Source organism: Diabrotica undecimpunctata, chromosome 1 (genome assembly GCF_040954645.1).
Source record: "Diabrotica undecimpunctata isolate CICGRU chromosome 1, icDiaUnde3, whole genome shotgun sequence".
NCBI lineage: Eukaryota > Metazoa > Arthropoda > Insecta > Coleoptera > Chrysomelidae > Diabrotica > Diabrotica undecimpunctata.
In genome coordinates this window covers 16,506,959-16,533,221 of record NC_092803.1, presented here as the reverse complement: position 1 = coordinate 16,533,221, position 26,263 = coordinate 16,506,959, and the positions used below count along the sequence as shown (strand labels likewise).

The window sequence follows — 26,263 nt, the reverse complement described above, 5'->3', positions numbered from 1 at the left end:
TAATAATATAATCATTTAACTCTCTGTAATGCGTTACTTTTACTTATAAGAACGTGTTGTCTGAACTGTTTGAATTAAGTTTAAGGTCGCACCTGTTCAAATTGCGCGATTTTATAGAATTTTATCTAACAATTAAATACTGAAAACTTTTGTTTTTAATACTTCCACAAAATTTATTATAACTACAGCTATTTCGACAGAGTTTCTTTTTCAAGTGATGTATTTTTACCATGCGTCAACACTTTATTGTCTTTAGCTGAATAAGTTAGGTAGGGAAGAGCTATTTGCCTCAAGTTAGCCATTCAGAATTATATCTGTATTTTTTAATTTATTAATATCCATAGAAAGAACTACTTACTATCGAAGTAGAAGATCCAAATCAACCACCCCGGGAGCAAGCAACAATACACCATTGGAGCCTCCATCAATTCAAGAAGTACGGGATGCAATAAAACACCTAAAAAATAATAAATCTCCAGGAAGTGATGGTATACCCGCGGAACTTATTAAATGAGGAGGTGCGACTCTGACTAATCATATATACTGAGAGCCTGGAATGAGGAACAAATCCCGGAAGAGTGGTGTATTGGGATCGTTTGCCCGCTACACAAAAATGGTGATCAATTGGAATGTAGAAACTATAGGGGAATAACCCTCCTTAATACAGCATACAAAATATTTTCGAGTATTTTATTTGGTCGCCTGAGTGCATATTAAGAGGAGCTTCTTGGCGAATATCAAAGTGGTTTTAGGCCTGGTCGATCAACAACAGTCCAGATCTTTGTGCTAAGGCAAATACTGGAAAAAACCAATGAATTCAATACCGACACATACCATCTTTTCGTAGATTTTAAATCGACCTATGATAGTGTCCTAAGGAATAAATTGTATGAAGCCATGGATGAATTCCACATCCCCGATAAACTGATAAGATTGGTTAAGGCTACAATGCGTAAAGTTGTTTGCAAAGTCGAAATACAGGGCGAACAATCACAGGCATTTGAAACGCATGTTGGGCTGCGACAGGGAGATGCGCTGGCGTGTCTCCTTTTCAACATAGCTCTGGAAAAGGCAATCAGGGATGCCCAAATAGACAACAGAGGAAACATTTTTAATAAATCATCCCAAATTTTGGCATATGCTGATGATGTTGACCTAGTTGCCCGAACAACACCCAAGCTAGAAGAAATGTATACCACCTTGTCAAATGCCCCAAAAAATATGGGCCTGCAACTAAATGAGGAGAAAACTAAGATAATGGTATCAACACCCAACAATAGAGCCAGAAACATCGGCCACCAATTCACGGTTGATAACTCTACCTTTGAAGTGGTGGACATATTAATATACTTAGGCTCCCTGATCACAAAGGAGAACGTCATGACGGAAGAAATCAAGCGAAGAATAATCCTAGCAAACAAATGCTATTTTGGACTGAGTAGACATATGAGAAGCGGAAACTTAAGCCAAAAACAACAATAACCATATACAAAACCCTTATACAACCAGTGTTGACATATGGATCGGAGACATGGACCATTTCCAAAGCAGATGAAAACCTCCTGCTTATATTTGAACGAAGGATCCTGAGAAGAATATTCGGTGGCATCTGTGAAAATGGTGTTTGGAGAAGGAGGTACAACTACGAGATATATCACAGATATAAACTTATATTTGGTGGTAAAGACGTTATAAAAATAGGAAGACTAAGATAGACAGGACATCTGGCAAGATCACAGCAGAACAACCCTCCTAGAAGAATCCTTATGTCACAACCTGTGGGAAGTAGAAGTAGGGGTAGGCCAAAACTCAGATGGAGGGATGATGTAGATGAGGATGGTAGAAAAATAGGCGCAGCAAACTGGCAACAGTTGGCAATGGATAAAACTGACTGGCATAATAGACTTAAGAAGGTCGAGACTCTTTTAAAGGGCTGTAGCACCAATGATGATGATGAATTTCCATAGATTCTAATGAAGATAGCTTAAGACTTTTATTTTGAATATGTAGAATTTGAAAATGGCTATTAAAACTGCGTATCTTTTGTGTTTTGCTATACGTTTGTTAAAAGTTCTACCAGTTTGACCCATGTAAGTTTTTGAGCAGTCACTACATGAAAATTTGTATACATAACTGTTTATGTGCTTTATCTTTTGGCTCTTGTTGTTCTTAATACATTTTGCTTAAGTAGTTGTTATTTTCCCCATTGCTACATACGCAGCTGACACATAGACTCTCAAAAAAATCGATAAGAGTAACTTATAGTAGAAATTGGTTTTCTATCTAATTTTCTAGGTTGATTCCATAAACTTGCTGATCGCATATTTGTATAAATAATTAATTTTGCTCCCTCTAACGTTATTTCATTTAAATCGTCTATTATTTAAGTTCTTTTGGGGGGCGTGAGCATATCAGAAAAAAAAACACTCATCATTTATCTCTGCCCAAAATTTAAAGAGGGATTTATTATTAAACTGTTTGTTGATTTCGACATATCGTAAAATTTATGAAGGTTTCTTCTTTGGCAGTTTCAAATTACACCCCTTCGGGTGTAATTTGAAACGGATTCCTAACCCACTCGTAATAAACTGTTAATTTGTCGTCGGCAAAAAAATATCTTTTAAAATGTTTTGTCAGCATCGCTAAATGATTTTCAATGGTTACAAAAACAACTTTATTACTCTTATCCAATATATGTGTATTGGCTTCTTGAAGCGGAAGGTTCAAAATATTTAGTTTCTCGAATATGTCAACCAAGTAGCTCAATTTCATCAAAAATTAACCCTCTCGAAACATCTCAGCTTCAAGTCTATTTTCTTCTTCTAGAAAAATTGCGATTTCATGTCTTAATTTAAAGACACGTAAGAATTTCCCACTTGATAACCATTGTTACTCACAATAAAATAATAATGCTGAATATACTGCACCCATGTCTTTCTGAAGTGCAGAGAAGATGCTAGCTTTCAAAGGTCTTATTTTTATGTAACTAACTACCGTTACAACCGCAGTTAGCACACTATTCATGCCATGAGACATTTATTTGGAAGCCAGAGCTTCTCTGTGGATCATACAGTGTATCCATATACACAATGGAGACTTTTGCTTCACAAGCGCTTGCAGACATTGACATTTTTCGGGCATTGCACGAGCACATATTCCGACACAATTCTTCCACTCTATTTTTGCTTCATTTATATAGTCATTTAATATATCAAATAATCCGAGCGATGTTGCTTTCAGTTCTATTGGCTTGCAGAAAAGTAGTTCTACTACTGCTATACTACTGATGCCATCACAAAATCGAACGTAGGCAATAAAATGAGCATCTTTATTGCTACCTGTTGCATCGTCAAACCGAATCGAAAACAGCTTGTCGCGCAACTTCCCGAGTAGCTGATCCTGAACATCTTCAACTATATCACCGATTCGACAGGCAACAATATTATTTGATAGAGGTATAGACTCCAATTTTTTGACAAAATTATCTCCAACCACAGTTTCTACAAGTTTAATTGCAGCTGGCAAAATAAGCTCTTCTCCAATAGTGTGAGACATTTACATCTGGGTATTTGATATCAGACTTTATAAGAGGCAAGTAAAGCTTTTTATTCACAGTCAAAGTTTTTTTTAAACATGGTTATTGGCTAAACATTTTTTATTGTTTATGTATTCTAATCTTGCGATCTATAGGATTATTATGTTTACAAATGATTATCTGATTAATATTATTTTTGATTATATTTGGAAGACTGATCTTCCATTGTCTCGCTTTGGATTCGCCTCTGAATAGCGCTGGTTTTTCTGATTTGTCGAACCGAAAAATTTCCCAATTCAAGAAAAATTAATCTTAGTAAACATTCTGAACTGATTTTATTGAGATAACGTCTAGAGCCACTTAAATTTACTTCAAATAAGTCGATACAGATGGTTTTGGATTATAAGCCATCTTTTTTCAATTGTTTGTGTCACAATAAATGAATAGAAAACAATGAGTTGACTGTGGCAACACTTCCACAGAAAAAATTGACATTGAGCCCTAAAGATTTTTAGTTTGTTTTTTTTTTCATTAATGCATTTTTTCTTTGTTCCCCAGTTGCGGATACTCACTTCCTTTTAGTCAAAAAGATTGAACACAGAACTATCTGGAAAACAGGAACGAAAGGAGGCAAAATCGGCAGTGACAACTGGGCAAATGGTTATTCTTCCAAATCCTATATAGCTATAGATGGCTATAGCTAAGTACATCTCTTAAGAAATCAATACAATCTTATATTTGCCACATATAGATGGAATAAGGTATACAGTTTTTTGTCTGATGGGGATAGTGTTTAGAAAGATGAAAATTGACAATGATGGCATAAAATTTAATGACAGTCATGTGTGGACAGATTATATACGTGCTGTTTTACACCGATTTATAAGATTATAAGTGTTATTTCTTGTTTGGAATTTACTAATTTACATTTATTAGTAAATACTTCTACAGAAATCTCTCTAGAAATACGTACGCGGTTATATGTATCACCTACAGGTGGCGCACTATGTAAGAATAATTCCTTTTGATAGAGAAATATTTTCGTAATATGAAGAGTATTTGACAATGCTCTTTCAATTTCTGGGCTCCTGGTCCTAAAGGCACGAGTTGTCCGTCGCGAGATGTGACAACGACGCGAGAAAAAGCGCATATCAAGAGTATCTTGAAAAGATGGCAGACTTTTCTAAAATATATAAAATTTGTCATAATAATTCTTAAAACAACGGTAAAAAAACGTATATTATATACCGGTAAATCTTACAAATTTTAAGCAAAAATATTATAGAAAATACTTGCTTATACATTAGAAATAAGATATCCTGTACTACTTAATTTTGAAATAATGAGGTAATCTTGATAATAATTCTAAAAATAATAATACTCCAGGCGTCTGAGAGAAAATGCCACTGAACCTCTAAAAATCATACGAACAAGCTGAATTTTGCCGAGAATATTAATTTGGGACCCGCAGAAAAGACCTCTTTTACTACCGGGCGTCCCCCTAAAACCGCCCTCGTAGAGAGGTAAAAACCCAATAAATCGATTTACCTAGAATCTGTAGGCCGTAGAAAAAAATGTTTTAAATAAAAAATGTAGCTGAGACAATTTTAAACAAAAATGTTTATTAGCACTTTTTGTGTAGAATGAACCGTTCTTTCACAAATAACGCTTGAAGCGACAGTCGATTTTGAATCGCGCGCGAAATCAATATTCAATAAAATTTGTATCAGCTCGACGGTAAAAATTCGATATCTTTTGATTCAAGTGTCTTATCGACAAAAATCAAGATGCATTTTAAAGGTAAAGAGTTCAGCTTTCGTATGCAACGTTTGTATTTTGTCGCAAATAAACTCAGATTTTATAAAGATGTTAAATAAATAAACGTGACGCGATTTTTGCCATTTTTTATAATTCTCGTGAGATCAATACAATCTATCCCTTAAATTGACTGGCCACTATGAAGTTTCGATTACTAGAGCCTAACTTTTAAAACCTATAGCATAAAATTTTAGTTTTCACTTTTGGCAACAAATGTCAAGCATTTAAAATATGCTTAAAAACGCTGGATTTAAACTTTCACACAACAAAGGATCTAAAACGTTTAAAACTTTATTTTTTCAATTATGCTAGTAAGTTTTTCGAAAGAACCAACCTTCTGCTATATACTACATCCAAAATCGCATTCTTGGAGGCATTTTCCGTGACGTGTAATCGTTTATAATGTAAAACATTAAATTCTGAGCTTTTTATGTATATTTTAAATGCTTCATATTTGTTGCCACAAATCAAAATTGAAATTCCATGTCATAGGTTTTAAAGATTAATCTCTAAAAATGGAAATTTTACTACGACTGACCAATGAAAGTGATCAATTCTATTGATCTCAACAAAACACAAAAACTGCATACGAAAGCTGAACTCTTTACCTTTAAAACGCAACTTGATTTTTGTCGATAGGTCACTTAAAATCAAAAGATACCGAATTTTTACCGTTCAGCTGATACAAATTTTATTGAACATTGATTTCGCGCGCGTAACTGACATGCAAAATCGACGGTCGTTTCAAGCGTTGTTTTTAAGAGAACGGTTCATTCTGCACAAAAAATGCTTTTAAACATTTTTGTTTAAAATTATCTCAACTACATTTTTTATTTGAAATATTTTTTTCTTCGGTGCACAGATTCTTGGTAAATCGATTTTTTTACTTTTTTACCCCGCTATAAGGGGGATTTTAGGGGAAAGCCCAGGGGTAAAAGTGGATAACTTTTTTGCATCTTTTTTGGAGTCTTAATATTAATATTCTCGACAAAATTTAGCTTGTTCGTATGATTTTTATGGGTCAACTCTCTGACGACTGGATTATAATACCAAATCATGTAACGAGAATACATGGAATATTTCATGCATTATACATTAAAAAATTTGCTAAATATTTTAATTAAGGAGGTATCAATAGAGTGATATCATAATTTGCATAAACATTTCTTCGAGGGAAGCGCCAAAAACAGCAAGCGTTGCAAATAACACTTATATAGATAACTAAAACGAAGCAAATATACAAATATCATCATCATCAGTGGCATTACGGCTCGTTATGAGCCAAAGCCTTCTTCAGAACAATCTTCCGTTCGCCCCTGTCTCTGGCAACTCTTCTCCATGCTTTAACTCCGATGGATTTTAGATCATCCTCTATGTTATCTTCATATATAAGTTTTGGTCTTCCTCTGGCTCGTCTTCCCACTGGTCCTCTTCTGTCGAAAATTTTTCTGATCGTTTCATCTTCATCTCGCCTAATTACATGTCCTATCCATCGAAGGCGTGCTAATTTTACAACGTCAGGTTCCCCAAAACTTCTGTATAACTCAAAGTTGTAGCCCCTACGCCACAAACCCTGTTCTTGGACTCCTCCATATATTTTCCTTAGAATTTTTCTCTCGAAACGTTTAAGCAATTCTTGGTCGTTCTGTGTAAGTGACCACGTTTCTGACCTGTATGTTAACACTGGCCTTAGTAGTGTTTTATATATGGTAATTTTAATTTTTCTGGATAGTTTTGGGGCCATCTGTTTCCTCAAGCGGTAATAACACTTATTGGCAAGTACTATTCTTCTTTTAATTTCTTCGCTGGCATTGTTGTCTTTTGTCAGCAGCGAGCCCAAGTAGACGAAGGTGTCCACACCTTCCAGTTCCAGATCATCAATTAATAGTCTAGGTATCTGGTTGCCTGATCTAGTAGGTACAATACATATACTTGGTTTTCTGTTGCGTTTATTTTTAATCCCATTCTTAGTGCAGACGACCTTAGTGATCGAAATGCTTCTATCAGAGATTCTGTGGACCTAGCAATAATGTCTATGTCATCTGCATACCCGACCCGATCACTTGTACAGATTTATTAAAGATGGTGCCATTCATATTAATATGGCACTCTCGAATTACTTTTTCTAGTGCAAGGTTAAATAAAAGACACGACAGTCCATCTCCCTGTCTCAGTCCACTTTTACAATGGAACGGTCTTGAAAAGTCGTTTTGGATTCTCATTACACTCTCTACGCCTGTGAGTGTAAGTTTCGTTGGTTGAACAAGATGAAGCGCCATTTGAAATTCCACCATAGCCTGTAGAAGTTTTTGTCTGTTGACTGAGTCGTATGCGGCTTTGAAATCCACGAATATGTGGTGGGTGTTGACTCAGAACTCAAGCGTTTTCTCAAGAATCTGCCTGACTGTGAAGATTTGATCCGTTGTTGATTTATTGGGTCGGAAATCGCTCTGATAGTTCCCAATTCTTTGTTCAGCATAGGGGATCAATCTTCTGTACAATACCTTGGACAATACTTTATATGCCACGTTAAGTAGGGTGATGCCTCTATAATTACCACACACCATCATATCTCCCTTTTTGTGAAGAGGGTGCATTACACCTAATTTCCAGTCCGCGGGCGTTGTATACGAATTGGCCTTATGCCATCGCCATCAATGATTTTTCGTACGTTATACTTGTTGAGGGTCCGTTATACTTGCTCTACCAGAGTGTCAGGTGGTCTTGAATGACCCCTCCTCCGATTTTTAAATTCTTAGTACCCTTTTAGACGAAGCGACTGGTATCCTACCTCGGTGTCTGCCATCGGTGTTCAATTGCAGCAAAGCATTTTTTTAAAAAACATTCAGTAGATTTATACCTCTATAATTGTTGGGGTCTTCTTTATCTCCTTTCTTGGAACAACTGAACTCAAAATTATTTGCTATGTCATTACAGTCAATATTACCTTGTAAGCAAAAGTGTTTATTAACATAAATAATTTTTTCTCATGGCTGATGCGGTTATCTTAAAATCCTTTATAATTTGTTTCTAGCTTCCCTGTATATTTCTTTGGTTTCACTTGTATTATTTTACAAGTTCTTTATTTCATTCCATATTTTAGAATTCCAAGTGAAGTCAGTGGAGTTGACTAAATTGGCATTTTGTTTGACAATTTTCCTTTTTTATGATATTTCTCTCAATTATGTATGAAATACTCATATATCTTGTTTTGATACTTGTACATGTCTGATTAAAAATAAATCTAATAAAAGAAATGACAAAATGCCAAAACGATAAATGTTTATTTGCCAAAGAAAAAGTTAATATTTTGATTAATATAACATTGCTGACGATTCTTACAAGAAAGTTAACGTTGAATATTATTCCGTCTCTTTAATGATTATGTAAGATAATATAAAAAAGACGGTGGATGTGAAAGTATTTCGTGCAATTAACGTATTTTAGTTGTTTTGGTGAAAAAGCACTTTTATCTTTCAATTTGGGGCTGTTTTTTGTACAAATTTTTTTTCAAATGCATTAACGATGCAATTTTGATACTTATTGCTCTTCTTTTCTCAAGGTTTCCTGTTAATCAATTAACAATACTTTGCACATCCGTACATAAGTAGAGATAGTGCAAACACTCCTGACCACGGCGCAGTAGACGAAATTTGGTTTAGTCCCGACCATGGGAGCCCATATATCAAAATCCAGGGGGGGGGGGGGCAAGTCAACTCAAATTTTTATTTTGATCCATACAACTTAATAAAAACTAAAATAGCCGATTGCAAAAATGCAAAAATATAAACATGATTTACAAACAGTAAAGAAATACCAGAAAAGTAAAAGTAATCTTAAACAAAAAATTATTAACAACATATTTTATGGTATGACTTTAGGTATACATACAAATTTTATTATACAAAATTTACAGATATTGATAAGAGGATTTAAATTTTCAATTGAAATTAAAAACTGAAAATTGAAAACTTAATAAAAACTAAAATAGCCGATTGCAAAAATGCAAAAATATAAACATGATTTACAAACAGTAAAGAAATACCAGAAAAGTAAAAGTAATCTTAAACAAAAAATTATTAACAACATATTTTATGGTATGACTTTAGGTATACATACAAATTTTATTATACAAAATTTACAGATATTGATAAGAGGATTTAAATTTTCAATTGAAATTCTATTGTGGTATTTCTTATGCGAATAGCCACTATACCAAATATTTAAGTCAAACAAGTAAAAACGTGTAGCATTTATTAAGCGGATATTTTTTGTAAGAGTAAATTTTGCATTTGACATGGGACGAAATAAAGTTTAAAATTGTTGGTACAGGTACACTTTCTACCAATACCAATTAAGGCTTGATACCTACGACATCTCAAAATCCCTCTTTGCATTGTACAATATTATTATGGTAGGTAGCTACATTCGAGGCATTGTTAAGGAAGTACCTACCGGATTTCTCGGTATTTCGCTAGATTAGTTTCCGGTTGTTTGCTGTTTTGAGGTATTGTTGCAAGTTTCTCGCCACAATATGCGTAAATAATGTATTTTTTTTTTAAATATACTTACATACATACTGGTTTTTTAAATAATATTATTAATGATAGGGGGGGCAACTGCCCCCTCTTGCCCCCCCCCCCTATGGGCGCCCATGGTCCCGACTTCCATGCGAAACGCACTGTACTATGCACTGTATAATTCTACTTACAATAGAACCTTTCTGCCTTAAAGTGAATTTTGACTCCGCCTGCGCGCAGCTCCATGGTCAGGAGTGTTTGCACTATCTTTAAGTGAAAATCTTGCATTAGTTAATGTTTGCATCCTTGATCAATTCTAACGGCATTCATCTGCTGTTGTTCACGCTGCTGACTTCGCAGTGAAGTGGTAGTCTTTAATCCATTGTCATATATCAATCTAGAACTGTATGTATAACTGCAGTTTTTATTCCTATCGTTGTCTGACCTATGCCAGAGAATAATAAAACAATTGTTATTTATTCTGTGCCTATTCCCTGTGATTATGACATAAAATGATATATATTTTCAGTTTTTTTTTTTGTTTCAATGTACTTGAAACTACAAAACTTTTTTACTACAAAACCTCTAGAAAATATTTCATCTATTTTGGGCTTAATTTGAGCAGTAACTTAACTGTTCAGCAAGAATAATCATGAATAAGAAAAGAGTGACCGTCAAATACAATACCAGTTATGTCAATACCATCAAATCTGCGAAAACAGCCAGAGCGGGTATGATCAACCATTACTACTAATCGGCAATATTACCTTAACTTTCAAACCTATCGAAACAAATAATGGGGGCACTAAAAAGCTGCCTTTACCTTCATGCATAGAAGTATTGGAAGAGTCTTCAAAAAAGAAAGGGAACTGAATAAGAGACGAGATAGAAGAAACGATGAAAGCCAAAAATATCGAAACTAATGAAAAGATTCAATGGAATCTGTATATCAGATGAAAAATCTAAAACTGGTTGACTTCAACTTTTATTCTACCTAAAAAGACAAACTTAAAAAAATTAATGTGATTTCTTACGCACTAAAAATGTTTCTTTAGAAACTTTTTTGTACCCTGTTATATAATTCCCCACAATTTGCATAGTGTAATTCAAGAGCACACTTAAACTTCAATTTCTTTTTAAGAAAAATCTTTATTATGTATTATATTGATTTAAAAAAGTCTCCTCATTCCAGAATATATGGCGTTAATTATACCATAAATGCTTGGCTTTTGTCAAAACGCTGATAAAACTCACCGAGAGAGTGTTTACCACCGGGTTAAATTAGTAATATGTTACTGAGAGACTGGTCTCGCCAGGGTCGAGAATATCCTGATGATCGACTGAGAGGGTGGTTGCCGTAGAGTGAACATCGTATTAAGTCTTCTACGATTAGTATCTGTATTCGTGAAGCCAAAGACGAGTCATCGATATACTGAAAGCTATTTCTCACCTATAGTCTCTCTGAAATCGTAACCAGCAGGTGTGTGGTAAAACTACCATCTATACCAGCTCATTAGAGTTAGGATCCTTGGACATACGCACATTTTTTGACTAACTAAAATATTCATAACTCGTGACGGAAAGTGTCAACGCACTATTTATAAATAATGCTTGTGCTTTATTTTTGACACTAGAAATATGAATTTCATTTTCCATTCAAATTAAAACACACAGTAAGTAGTCTTGATGTTAGATAAGTAAACTCTTTATTTTCAACGACATATCCTTACAAACTACAACTCATTAAAGCAAAAGTTATACACTATATCCATCCTGTACGAACGCGACCTGTCAGTTTTGATTTCGCAGATAAGGGAGCGCTAGGGGCTTGTTGTTTCTTGTTATCACCTGACGCATCCTTCGGCTTCGGCTCGGATAATGATGACTTTTTTACAGGATCGTCTTTTTTTTCCGAGCCGCTGGGAGGTTTGGAGTCCTTTGGTTTTTCCGCCGCACTTGACGGCTTCATAGGGGGCTCATCTTTTTGCTTGGATTCTTGTAAAAGCTTGTCAGGCCTTAATGTAATAGGAGATGACTCTGGTTTAGATTTCGAATCTTCTTGGAGTTTTGTATCGATAGATGATTTGGTGCAAGAGTGACCTGAAATAATGTAAGTAAGTAACAATAAAACAATAGATAATAAAATGTGACAATTTTTTATGCTAGGGCCGCGGTATAGTACAGATGATATTTTTAATGGAAACAGGAATAGTTTTTTTTTCAAAACAAAACAAATAAAAAAACCATTCCTGTTTGCCAGTTCCTCCTTCATACAAGTAATGTAGTGCTACAAAGAAACCCCTTTTTAAATTAAATGTCTGTTTTGTCTTTTTAATGTGTTCTGTTTGTCTTTAAATGTTTTTTAATTTTAATTTTTGAAATTGATTACAATAATTTTCTTTTATGCTTAAATACATACCAAAATTGGATTTTCATTAACTTGATAATTATAAGTTGGAGTAATTGCACACCCAAACTTACATCAAAAATAGAACATCTATCTTATTCTACCTTGTCACAGTGCTGTGTGTTCTAGATCAGGGGTTCCCAAACTTGTTTTGTACCACGCTCTCTTTTGTTGAAATGAAAGTTTCTCCCGTCCCCCCTCCCTTAGTAACAAAACAAAAACAAATAAATATTACATAGAAAACAAAACATTTATTTATACTGCCATAAGATACAATAATATCAGTTTTTATTGTTGGTTAATGAGATGGATGTGCTTGCATTTTCTTTACTAGTATGCCTATTCGTGGTTGAGTTTTAGTCCCAAGTCACTAGCAGCATCAAGTTTATTTCGATACTTTGTTCGAATTGCCACAAATGTTGAAAATTCTTTTTCGCACAAATAGGTGCTTGAAAAAGGCAAATATAAAAGAAGAGCTTCCCGTGGTACACTAGGATACACTTTGAAATATTTTAACCAAAATGAAAGTTTGTCCATTATATCAAAGTTGTATTTGGCAGAGGAATCATGTTTTATTTGCAAATCATCTTCTTGACGTGATTCAGGTAGGGAGTCTATGTTGGCATGGAACGGGTCAATTGACATTCTGAAAATACTATCGTCACAAGTGTTTAGGAAGTATTTGTGGAACTCTTCAATTAGGCTCTCCAAATGGTTTGAGATTTGGATTTTCAAACTTGATCCTTCATAAATGTCCTTAAAGCGTGTTTCTTCTGAGATTGACTCTACTTTAGGGAAACTCGAATAATTGCAGGGGTTTGCTGATATTTTACGTCTCCAAAGTTGCAATTTCTCAATATACATCTTAATCGCATCACGATGAGTAACTATATTTGAGTCTCTACCCTGCAGTTTTAGGTTAAGGCTGTTCAACGAATCAAAGATGTCTAAAAAATAAGCCAATATTACTTAGATATAATGTTTTTTGAAGGCCACGCTTAGTTCATTTTGCTTTTGCTGTTCCAAGAAGGTGATTACTTCATCTCAAAGGTCAAATAATCATGCCAACATGTCGTGGTCTCCAACTCTGTAGAAACGAGTAGCTCGTCTTTAATTCTTTCTTTTTCAATATACCGAACATAAACAATTAACTGAGGACTTATACTATGTCTGTACTCTCGTTTAGCTGAATAGCAAAAAATGGCGATTGTTTTACTGCATCAACTACCTGGTTTTGTATGTCTTCGGCCATATCATCAATGCGATGTTTCACAGTATTGTCAGAAAAAAGAATTTTAGATAACTTTTTCTTACTCTGTGTTCCAAGAATAATATCAGCTGCCTTTAACAAATATGGTTTAACAAGCGTCTCTCCAATAATATGGCTCTTTTTTTCTCAACCAATCAAAAGTGATAGCTCATATGAAGCATCAAGCACTTTTTCAGATGACTGAGCCGTAGAACCAGTACTATACAATTTCATGCGTTTTAAATTTTCAGATTTTGTAGCAAAAAATTTCTTTGGTTTGTCCTTAAAAGAGTTATGTTTGGATGACCTATGTCTTTCAAGACGATTAGGTCTCGTTGCATCATTGCTTAATACTTCATAGCAAATATAATAAATACGACAATTAAAATTTGTCACAATTGATTAGCTGCGGTTAGCTGGCCTGCGTCTTGTGGAGGGAGTTAAGGAGGGAGGCATTGTTGGGAAACGCTCGGTTGTCGAATGCGCGCTATTGCCACATTGAACGGCTCATATTCCATTCTTTCAAACATTCGATTTAAAATTTATGTGTAAAGTCAGATGTTACAGTGGTTTGTTTTAATTTTCTAAACATCATGGTTAATTTAGAATTTTAGAAAGACTACCTAAATTTAATTTAATTTTTGACTTATCTCGCGCCCCCCTGACATGTCCTCATGCCTCCCAGGGAGGGCGCGCCCCCCAGTTTGTGAACCCCTGTTCTAGATAAATAATTTCAATAAATAACACACATTTCAAAATATACCTCTTCAATAAATATAAATAACTTTAAATAATATAACATCACATTTAATTTTCAACAAACAATTTACATAATACCTACACTCCTAGTCGAGTTGTTAATATCTTTTCCCCTCAAGAACTATCCCTTTAATCGTTAAATATTTGCAGTAAAACCGATAATCCCCTGTCACCAGATTACCATAACTGATGTTTTCTCAAACATTTAATAATAATTCTTGTATCGGCATGTAAGTAATATTTATTTAATTTTAATTTTACTAAATTATTTGTCACTTAATATTTAATTTAATTAATTTAAATTCATATTTATTAATCACATACAGATACTATTGGCATAATTGCTATATATTCTGTACCAGACAGTACCATGTACCGTTGACCTGAAGATGCATTATAGTATGCGAAACCGGTCGTTGGTGGTAGAATAAATTGATTGTGAGTAAGTCGTATTCTTATTTCTTTTTACCTATTTAAAATAAATATTTAAAGTAGTAAGTACTTTAAAACTAGAAATCTATCGTAATTATCGTACTATGGAAAAATTAGAAGTATTATCCTACATAAAAGGTCATCTAAACCATTGAACCATTACTGAACATCAGTCTGGAAGACTAGATAATCTGTCATTTTATAATAAACTGTTGAAAATTAAACATATGGTTCTACAATATTCATCCCAAATAATACTATGGGAATTAATCGACCTGATATTTGTGAAGTCTCTCAAACATTTAACTTTAAGTGTATAAAGACTATATGTATATTCTTGTTTGATGTATACTTACTAGGACTTTTCTCCAGTTCTATCAGTGGAGATAAACGACCTCTAGCTACGTTCTAAAACAAAACAAATATGTATATAAAAATATAAGATACCGACAAAAGCCATATATTTGAGAGAAGGTGGAAACAAAATAAAAGACACATTAAAAATGACGAAGACAAATGGCAAAGAGAAAATAAAATTGGCTATAGGATCAAGAACTGAAGAAATCAAGTGAAGTACTATTCTGTTAAAAAAAATAGATTAGAGAAGAAAGAATCACTAGGAAGATAATACATTACCTAATAGCAAATAAAATCGGAGTATTTGGACCGTGTATTTTTTGGACGAGTGGATGTCTCATATATGGATCCATCTCAAGGTTTCGGTAGCAGCTTCTTCAGGAGTAGCGTAAGGCTGTTGGACATAGCAACCTTACGTACTCAGAGAGGCTAACAGACAGGGAGGAATTTCACGAAGAATAACTCAAATATTCAACGTATACTGCTACCATGATAATAAACCAGAGGTGAAATTGGAAAGTTGAAACTTCTAACATGATATTGAACTTTTCTTAAGTGCCGTGTTGCTGACTGATCATTAAGGAGATCCTTGTTATAGGCTACTGCACCTTCAAGAGTGGTTATTTTCATGACCGACGTGGTTGGGTTAGATGATTTACAACGTATGCTGCACCAATTTAATATAACCGCCAGAAAATTTAACATGTTAATTTCCCCAAAAAGACAGAATGCATGGTTATAAGAGCAAATTTACTAAGATGTAAATTGGAGCTGAAAGGTCACATAATAGAACAAGTGATGGAGAATATCTAGGTATCACATTATCTAGCTACGGAAAGCTCGAAACTGAAGGGAAAGATCAAGTGAATAGAGCAGAGCCGCAGGTTGTCTGAATGAAACAATATGGAGAAATAAAAGATGCATCACACCAATAATGACACACGCGGCAGAAACACGACCTGACACAGAGATGGCAAAAAGGATGTTAGAAACAGCAGAGATGAAAACACTTCGAAAAATTGATGGTTAGACATTATGGGACAGAGCTAGAAGTACAGATACACGACGTAGATGATGGAGAACATCAAGAACTGAGTAAGAAATAGAAGAGTAGAGTGAAACGATCATATAAGCCGAATGACAACAAACAGAGTAGTAGAGACGGCAAGAGACGGTTCCCCAATAGGAAAACGATCAATAGGAAGACCACGAAAACGATGGAACGACACTGGAGGCACATTGAAAAACGGACAGAGTCATGTGGCCAATTCATATTGTGTTTAGACGGACTTTTCAGAATGTTTTTGGCCAATTTATTCATTAGCAAACGAAGAGAGTGGGAGAGTAATTTACATTTAGATACATTTCTCGTGTGTTTAGGAGAGAAATTGGTGTACATAATGCAACGTTGGTCTGGGATTTCCCCTGTTTTTAAATCATGATCGTCTTTGCTATCTTACAACTGTAGGAAAGTGGTAAAGCTTGAGAGCAACATTCAGGTTCTATCACTTCGATGTGTAAAAATATACTCTATGGAACTATTTTAAGGCATCTTTGGTGTCTTATATTATAGGTTATTACACATATTTTTTATATAACTACCCTTATGTAGCTGATCGTTTGGATCGTCGACCAATATATCTTATTCTTTTGGATGGTGCCAGTTGCAGAACGCGTCGCCTGTATTGGTGAGTTCTAGCGGATAGTATGGAGTTGGCTTCTGGATGAGACATAAGAAATAGCCTTTCTCCCTATTTATATTCTAAAAATACCTTCGGATTTAGACTCATGAATTCATGAATTTTTCTGGAATAGAGTTGGATTTTTTAAAACAAATCTGGGTTTTACAAACAATACGGAAAAATGATATCTTAGCAGTACAGAATAGATGGAATAACCCAATCCAATTCTTCTTTAATGTTCTTGTAATGTTCTAATGTATAAGGCGCCACAAAAACAGGATATATAGTATACACCACAAGAAAATAGAGGTAATGGTGGTAATATTTAAGAGGGCCAAAAACGTCGGTTTTTTTTTGAGTGGTTGTAAAATAGTCTTGATATATTCTTTGTGAAATATCTTTCTTATAATGTGTGATAGAACGAATATATGATAGGAAGAAAGGAGTAGCATCATAGTATATAAGTAGGAGAATTCAGATGTCGATGGGCAATATTTTGGATTTTAGACTTCGATCAACTGGTGGAGATAATAATCTCTTAAAGATGGAAAAGTTCGCTTTGAGTTTTCCTCGTTCAGAAATAGAAATAGTTTGACGTATAAGATGGAACTATTGATGTAATTAATTAGTAATGGATTTTTTTTGTTTCGATGCAGAAATTGTGTTTTGACTGTTAGGTCAGATGATTTTATGATGATTATAAATGCTTTCATAAACATATCAATAACGAGAGGGATGAAGGGCATTGAGGTTCTGGATACTTTGTAAAGAAATTGGTTCTAAGAGAATCCCCCTATAATTGTTTTTCTTTATGTACAGCTGGTTCCTAAAAAACTGATACGACTCTTAGTAAGATTTGATCATTTTGAGCAGTGTATTTGATTGTTCTGACGTTATATTATATTTATTATGACAGACAAATAATAAAATAAACAAACAAACAACAAAAAATTGATTACATATGTTAATTCAGTGTGGTCCAACCTTTTAGACTTTGCGGGCCATATTAAATTTGAAATTATTATGAAGGGCCAGAGAACTCGACTGTTCAAAAAAAGTTTATTTTAAAAAATAATATACAAACGAAATATTACTTACAAGTATTTTATTATGATTTAAAATTTACATGTTATGTTTAAAATTTAACATAAAATAAAAAATCAATGGGATATTTGAGGCAATCCTCTACTAACTTTTGCACATCTATATCTATGCTAGTCGTAGTGAGTCTAATACACGCTTCCAGAGAATCCAGTTTTCCATGTGATTACGTATTTTAAATTTAATACTCTTCAAAGCAGAAAATGTACTTTCACATATATACGTACTACCAAACATTGAATATAGTTTCAATGCAAAGTTACGAAGTTTAAGAAATCCATCCTTGGAGACTAATTTCCAAAAGGTACTAATGTCTTCATTTTTCTTTGCTTGAAAAAACGAATCGGACTGTAGTTCGCACAGCTCTAATTGGTATTCTGCTGATTGGTTCTGGATGTTGACTCCCATTGGATTGTTAAAAAGCTCCAGATCGGGTTTTAGTGCATCAAATTCCGAAAACCTTTCATAGAATTCTCTTTTTATTTCTGTAAGAACTTTTGCAAACCTCGAGAAATCGACCATGGCTTCTTCTTCATTTATTTCGAAACACGCAGGAAGATATGTGAGGTTGTTTATTTTCACGCAGTTCTCGAAAAGATCAAGTTTTTGCGAAATGTCTCAATTTGACCAACCAACTGTGATACTGTCTCATTTTTCCCCTGGAGTTGTAGGTTTAATGTGTTCAAGTGAGAGGTAATGTCTGTTAGAAATTGAAGAAATGTTTTGTTCATAAGCTTTGTTATAAATACGTCCGTGTTAGTAACAATTTCCGTTTCAAAAAACAGTAAGATCTCTTTTCTTAAAGAAAAGAAATTTCTAAGGCATTTACCTGCACTCAACCAGCGTGTCTCTGAATGTAGGGGGACGTCCTTATATTTAGTATTTAATTCCTCCAAGAAAGAGATGAATTTTCGGTGTCGCTGAGCTCTGTTTCCTTCTCTTAAGCTGTTTACTATCTGCACTACAGTTTTCAGAGTATCGTTGATTTAATTATCTTTACACAGAGAGCGTCTTGATGGATAATGCAATGAAATATAACACAGTTAACACCATTTTTAGAATTTTGCCCTCTTTAGAAGATTGAAAAATTTTCTCATCTGTCAATATCATCTGTTCCAAAAATCTTGATTTTGTAGCTGACGGTTTAAAGCAAATATAAGTCTTGATTGCTTCTGTTGTGGTGTAAGAGCTTGTTTTTTTGCTGCAGTTTGGTACCTAAGACTCGATGCTTTAAGTCTTGCGCCAAGTTATTGTCTTTCTTCCCGGAAACTGTGACATAATTCTTGCAGTTTTCGCATTTTCAAAAGGATTCTCTTCTAATCTCCCCAAAAGCGGTACGATCTTCATGAGCAGTAGATATTTTTGGTCTTACAGAACCTTGCTTTCTTTTGAGAGTTTCTTGTTCTCTTCATCTTGTATTAATATTAAAAACTGTTGTTTTGCTTACGTTAAAATGGTTCGCTACGGCAGATAGTGACCAACCATCTTCTAATTTCGTTACAATTCTTGCTTTTAGTTCTTTGCTAGCATGTGGAGCTATTTTTTGAGGTTGAATAGACTAAGTTATTTGACAAATTTTAAGATTTTATAGTGACAGAATGTAAAAAATAAGTATTTATTCTTCAAAATACACTGCTCAATTTTCTACAAAATACGCTTTAAGAGTTGTATCAGTTTTTTAAGAGCCAGCTGTACCTGGTCACCGAGTTTGGTTACTAGTAACCAATGCAGGGCCTCAACTATCGCTTAAAGCTTATTAGTTACCAAGTTTTGATGTTTTTGTTGCTATTTTTGGTAACAGCCACCATTTCTGTGGTGTAAGCAATATAAGAAACATCGAAAACGTAAACAAATGACAGTTATTTTCTAAAAGTATATTCAGAATTTAATATTAAAAACTAAGTCACAAAAACTAGAAAATTAGCAGTTTTTATGAACGAATTTATGTCCTACCAATATTTCTATACTTTTAGGTTTGCTAAACATAATCTCTTAATATTTTATTTTAATATCCAGCATATCCCAAACATAAAAACCCATTAAATCTAACCTTAAACCGTACGTTTAGTTAAACTACTTCTTGATATTTTAATAACTCAAAGTACATAACATAAACAAGCACTCACCTCCTGCGCATATATAGAATCCATGGAATCCCGTTTTCCTGGAGTGTCGGTCGCAGGTTTGGCAGTTGTGTCTGATCCCGCGGTTCCTTTCAAATGTAATCCAAATAAATATTACTACAACTTTTCCAGATTGAGTGTGTGAGTGTTTGGCGATAAAAATAAACTGAATTATAGGTTTTTCTATGAGTGTGCTGTGATTTAATACATTTGGAAGTTGTTATATAGTGGGATTGTAAACGGTAGTACAAAATTGATAATATAGTTTGCATTGAAAGATTCGCTGTTTATGGAATTGAGGTAAGTTCTGTCTTAATTTAATTATAAGAAGAAAACTATAAGGAGAAAAAAATTTTACAGCAATAATGGTTATTAGCCAAAGAGTAAGAATAGTTTATAATGAATAAAAAATTATAACATAATCTTTTAATATAAGATATTATACATTTTTTTATTTCTACATGAATGCTGAAGTTATTAAAAACAAGTTAACAATTGAATATCAATGTTATTTGCTATCTTTAATGAGAATTAACTGTATTACTTAATTGACGTTTCGACTGTGAAATTTTCGATGTTACTGAAATTGTGGTCAATTCCTATTTTTTTTTTAACTTCCTTTATTTATTGAAATCTGTTATCAATATTACAATAAACAATATGTTTGAAATCATCATCACCATTCTGGCTTTACAACTCTGCGTAGGTCCTAGCCTCCTCAAGAATTTCTCTCCAGTGGTCGCTATCCATCGCCCTCCCCTCCTCCGCCAAGCACGTATTTCCATATTTCTCATGTCTTCATCGATATTATCAAGGAACCTTGTTCTGGGTCTTCCTTTTATTCTCTGATCAATGGGTCTATCAAGAGGCGTTTTTCTAGCTGGGTCAATTTGTTCCATCCACATTACATGCCCTATCCACCTCAGACGTCATATCTAATATGCTTTACGACATTTGGTTCCTGGTATATTCTATAAAGTTTGAAGTTGTATCGTCTTCTCCACACTCCATTGTCATTCACTGCTCCATAGATTCGCCTTAGTACTTTTCTTTCGAAACATCCTAACATGTTTTCATTATGTACTTTTTCGAGTCCAGGTCTCTAAGCCATATGTTAGGACTGAACGTATTATTATTTTGTAGAGTTTTATTTTTGTATTTCTCCACATAATTGTGAATTTAAGGAGGAAATTGAATACCTAATATCATCTGTTGGCCGTGCAAATTCTGCGGTTTATCTCTGCGGTAGTATTATTTTCAGTGTTAAGGAGCGCTCCCAGGTATACAAATTCGTTCTCTGCTTCGATGACGTCGTTTTCTGTAACAAGTGGTCATAGGATTTGTGGCTGCGTGCTTATTTTTATATACTTCGCTTTGTTGGTGTTTATTATTAAACCTATTTTTGTAGCTGATTCTTTTAATGCTACATACGCCTCTCGTACAGCGTTTTCCGTTCTCCCCACAATATTAATATCATCAGCATAGGCCAGGATTTGCACTGATTTATTACATATTGATCCAATGGTTGTGATTTGTTACATACGTATTACTTTTTCCAGAGCCAGATTGGACAGTATACAGGAGAGAGAGTCTCCCTGGCGCAGACCGTTATTTCGAACCTAAAAGGTTCAGACAGTTCCCCCTGAATTCGTATTCTACATTTCACTTTTTCAAGAGTTAGTTTTGTTAAATTTACGAACTCATTTGGTATTCCTAGCTTTTTCATTGCTTTGAATATTTCTCTTCTATTCACAGAGTCTTAGGCTGCTTTGTATTCTATAAATACGTGATGAGTAATAATGCCATATTCCAGTGTTTTTCCAAAATTTGTTTCAGGGTTGGAATCTGATGAATTTTCGATTTACCACCTCTGAAACCAGCCTGGTATTTTCCTACTATCCGTTCTGCATATGGTGCCATACGGTGACATAGGACTGTGGAAAATTTTTTATACGCTGCATTTAGAAGCTTGACCAACAGATGCTATTTTGAACTTAATCTCCTCCTTAAATCCAAAATTATATCGAGAAATACAAAAATAAAACTACAAAACAATAATACACCCAATCCTAAGATAAGGTTCAAAGACCTGGACTGTAACAAAAAGTAATGAAAACATGTTAGGATGTTTCGAAAGAAAAGTACTAAGGCGAATCTATAGAGCAGTGAATGACAATGGAGTGTGGAAAAGACGACACAACTTCGAACTTTCTAGAATATACCAGGAACCTGATATCGTAAAACATATTAAGATAGGACGTCTGAGGTAGATAGGGCATGTAATACGGATAGAACAAAATGATCCAGCTAGACAAATGCTTCTTTTGTTCAGATAAGTAGAGGAAAACCCAGAACAAGGTTTCTTGATAACATCGATAAAGACATGAGAAATATGGTAATACACTCGGCGGAGGAAGGCGATGGATAGGGACGACTACAGAGAAATTCTTGTGGAGGTGAGGACCCACGCAGAGTTGTAAAGCCAGAATGATGATGATAATGATGTATTTTACATGATGAGGTTTATGATATTTGATGATTTCATATAATTCAGGTTTTAAAGCGGTAGATATAAATGGAATATTTTTCTGTATTAACCATTCTATCATTTAATTTTTTTTGAGTTTGATATCGATGTGGCTTCTTTGTTTAATTCTTTAGTTTTATTTGTTTCATTGTGATTAATAATACAGTATAGCCCAAAATAAACAGTACTGAATTTGTAATTATTTTATTGTTTTAAAAAATACATATTATTGACACTTTATAACAAGTTCTAAATGAGCTCCTCCTCTCTCAAGACAGACTTCATACCGATATTCCAGATTTCTCGTAATGTTATGGAATAAAGGTTGTCTTAAGTCCGTGAAGAAGGCTCTAACGGCATCCTTTAACTCATTGATGGTTTGTGGTGCCCGTTTAAAAACGGCAGTTTTAGCTATGCCTCAAATGTATGTATCTGGAGAATGTGCAGGATAGGGAAAGTCAGTAAATCGTGAAATAAATTTGTTTGGAAAATGTCCCTGAAGAAATTGACGAACTGCGACAGCAGTATGGCAAGTTGCCCCATTTTGCTGGAAAAATTGTCCCCGAAATGCTAAATTACCTGCACGACAAAACTGACGTAGATTAGGGATAAAGCGTATTAAAATTTGTATGTACCTCTGTTGATTAAGTGTTACTTGCCTACCATTTTCTTCGATAAAGTATGGACCAATGATTCCGTGTCCCGAAACTGCACACCAGACACTCGTTTTTGCGCTACGTAAAGGAACTTCTTGAACTTCATCTGGTCTGACAAAGCCCATAAATTGATTTGTGCTACGATTTACATGGTCTGACAAATGAAAATGTGCTTCTTCTGAAAACCATACATTTTTCAAAAATTCAGGATTTTCATACTGTAATGCAAGAATTCTGGCACAATATTCCACTCTACTGTGATAATCCCTGGGATGCAATTGTTGATGTACCTGAATCACATACGAAAATGCACCCAGCTCCTTCAGGATTTTTTGCAAGGAAGTTCGTTTTAAGCCAAGATGCAACGCTGTTCTTGTCTGGCTGGCTTTCGGATTTTCCAAGATTCGCTCAAAAACACGTTTAAGGTTATCGTTGTTGTTAACTGTCCTGAGACGCCTTGAGTTTCCTTTTCGTTGGCACAATACATTACCCGTATTTCTAAACTTTTCAACAACCTTTAAAATTACAACATTACTTGGAAAACGTTTATTAAACCGTTATGTGAATTGATCACACACGTATTACATACTTGCAGTATTATATCGGCCGATTCCGTATGAGCAAAAATAATGCTCTACAAGAAACACTTTCTCCTCTGTACTTAACACCATTTTTAACAATTAGGCCTTAATAATTAATTGTTCAAGGATTACTTGACAGGTCTATACTAGTTAATTTAAATATGACAGCGCGCACAAAGGGACATCTATGTTTCAGTTTCAGTACTGTTTATTTTGGGCAATACTGTATTTCTTACTATTATTACAGTCTCGACATTAGCTTTGCTTTGTGGATGTTCAGTGAAGTAGGTTTGATAATTTTTAATCTTAAATTAAATTTTATTTGTATGTGCCTCAGAAATCAGAATGATGTCAATGTTGGTTTAGGAAATAAATGCTTCTACTGCTTGACTATAGTTTGTCAAGCCGTTGACATTCCAGACTCTAATCTTTAGATTTTTAAACATTTAGTTTGGAGATAAGAGGCATCAGGATGTTAAACATTTTTTCCATATGCTCCATAATTTTTTAAATTCGTTGTTCAGAGTTGCTATTATTTGCTTGAGGTAGTTGTAGAGGTGATTGCAATATGATGGCTTGTTGGATGTTTTGTTGGTTTACAGGTTGATTTCTTGTTTTCTCTGTTATATTGGACTAACTTGGCCCTGATTTTGTGTTTGTTGGGTATTATATTTTCTATTCCCTACTTCAATTCCAATCAAAGGTAGTAAATATTACTAAAATGCCACAAGGAATAGCTCCAAAATAATATGAATACCAATGTTACAACAACAATATGAATTTTAAATAAACTGAACGGTTTTTTTGTTTTTACAAAAAATTTGATTGTTATTTTTTAGTAGAGTATTTAAAATTTTTGTATTTCTTTAGTACGGTACATTTTTGATGCAGCGATAAGCAAAACTGACGATTAAATCTGACTAAAGAGGGTGGCGCTTAATTCTCTTCCCTTAATTGTCTTAACCAACCCAAGGAATACATTATAAGATTATACTACTACTACTACTTGTCGGTTTATAACGTTCTCCGCCGTTTTCCGACTTCCAATCGCCACTTAGACCGGTTGTTCCATAGATCTTCTTTTATGGCCCTCTCTCTCAGTTCTTTATTTATTCCTTCGCTCCAACTTTTTCTCGGTCTACCTCGTTTTCTCTTTCCTTCTGGTTGCCACTTTAGTATTTCTTTTGGCATTCGTTGCTCGTCCATTCTTTGTATGTGTCCGAACCAGATAAGTTGTTTTGTTGTTAGGTCATCTGTGATTGTTCGTTTGATTTCCATTATTTCTCTAATGCGTTCGTTGGTAATTTTTTCTCTTCTAGATCTTCCTGCGGCTCTTCTCCAAAAATCCATTTCCGCCGCTTTCAGCGTTGACAGTGTTCTTTCTTTCAGTGGTCATAAGATTATATAATTGTGATTTATAGTTTTCTCTAATCACATAATTAGTAGTGTTCTTGTAAAGGCTTTCAATGACCCCGATCAGTTTATTATCAACTCAAACGACTATACAACTAACAAATACTGTCATGTAGACAAATAAAAATTTGCTAAGTACACTTAGCTTTAGAGTAAAGTAAACAAAACTATTATAAAAAATATTTTTTGATTTAATATCAGTAAAAAGGGACGCTGGAATAGTTTTTATTTAGTTTCTCACTATTAAGACCTGCAGGGGAAATAGCATTGAGTGTATTGTAGCAAATTTTGCGATCAATCTGAAACACTTAATATTTTAGAAACAGTTAAAGAAATGTATAGGATATTGTTAATAATAGGATCTATAATATTCTGAGGAATTTAAAAATTCAATAATATTCAAGGTATCATATTTAAAATAAGAAAGTTAGTATTGGCTACTGTTACATGAAACACCCTGTATGAAAATTTTTTATTGCAAAAAATGTGCCAATAAAAATATCATTCGGCATGTCCGAGAGTTTTTTGAACATACCCTCATTTATTTATTATCGAATATATCCCATTTGGCTGTTCCACTCTGTATAACAAACTTTATTAAAATATTTATAATTTCCACATTTCTCATGAAAATAATATACTAAGGATGGAACTTATGAATAAATACTTGCGTCCAAAGTAGCTAGTGACAATGGCGGTCTCTTGTTTCCGGAATGTCAGTGGTACAATAATGATTAATTTTCGTTGTTACATTTGAATAAAAGATATAAAACATATATGTTTCACAGGTACATACACTTCATCTAATTTACTTACCGTTGCACGTAATCCGTGTCATAGCCCGTGAGGTCACATGATACCAACACGAAATATTTAGGCGGTAGGTGTGTTCTTTTTTAGAATCACTTTGCCGAGTACACGGGCATTACAGCCACTAGACATATTTTATTATATAAGCGTAGAAATAATATTTAAAGGTTTCTATTAATATTAACTTAAAGAAATACACATATGTTTCATTTAATTTGTATAAATGCATTATAAAGCATTTTTATGAAGAACATTTGTTCGGAACACACTGTAACTGTAATCGAACGAAGGTG

General features: G+C 34.1%; 3 protein-coding genes across 4 annotated transcripts in view; 1 reads left to right on the top strand and 2 right to left on the bottom strand.

The window, feature by feature from the left end:
* Window positions 1-26,263, top strand: part of LOC140445412 (transient-receptor-potential-like protein) — a 142,530-nt gene that overhangs the window by 19,696 nt on the left and 96,571 nt on the right. Inside the window, exon 1 of one of the 2 annotated variants that reach the window (XM_072537429.1) lies at window positions 20,103-20,283. The exons of the other annotated variant lie outside the window; for it this stretch is intronic. The gene's annotated coding sequence lies outside the window, so the exon portion shown is untranslated. Of the gene's footprint in view, window positions 1-20,102; window positions 20,284-26,263 lie in introns of those variants that run through there. 2 annotated transcript variants of the gene reach the window in all.
* On the bottom strand, window positions 3,037-3,555 carry LOC140431706 (zinc finger BED domain-containing protein 5-like). The gene has a single exon (XM_072519829.1). The coding sequence runs from the start codon at window positions 3,553-3,555 to the stop codon at window positions 3,037-3,039; it is 519 nt and encodes a 172-aa protein (XP_072375930.1).
* The window catches only part of LOC140445430 (transient receptor potential protein-like), a 69,717-nt gene continuing 55,035 nt past the window's right edge, over window positions 11,582-26,263 (bottom strand). The window contains 3 exon segments of the mRNA XM_072537445.1: window positions 11,582-11,973; window positions 15,077-15,128; window positions 19,987-20,072. Coding sequence (XP_072393546.1) covers window positions 11,636-11,973; window positions 15,077-15,128; window positions 19,987-20,072 — 476 coding nt within the window. The 3' untranslated portion in view covers window positions 11,582-11,635.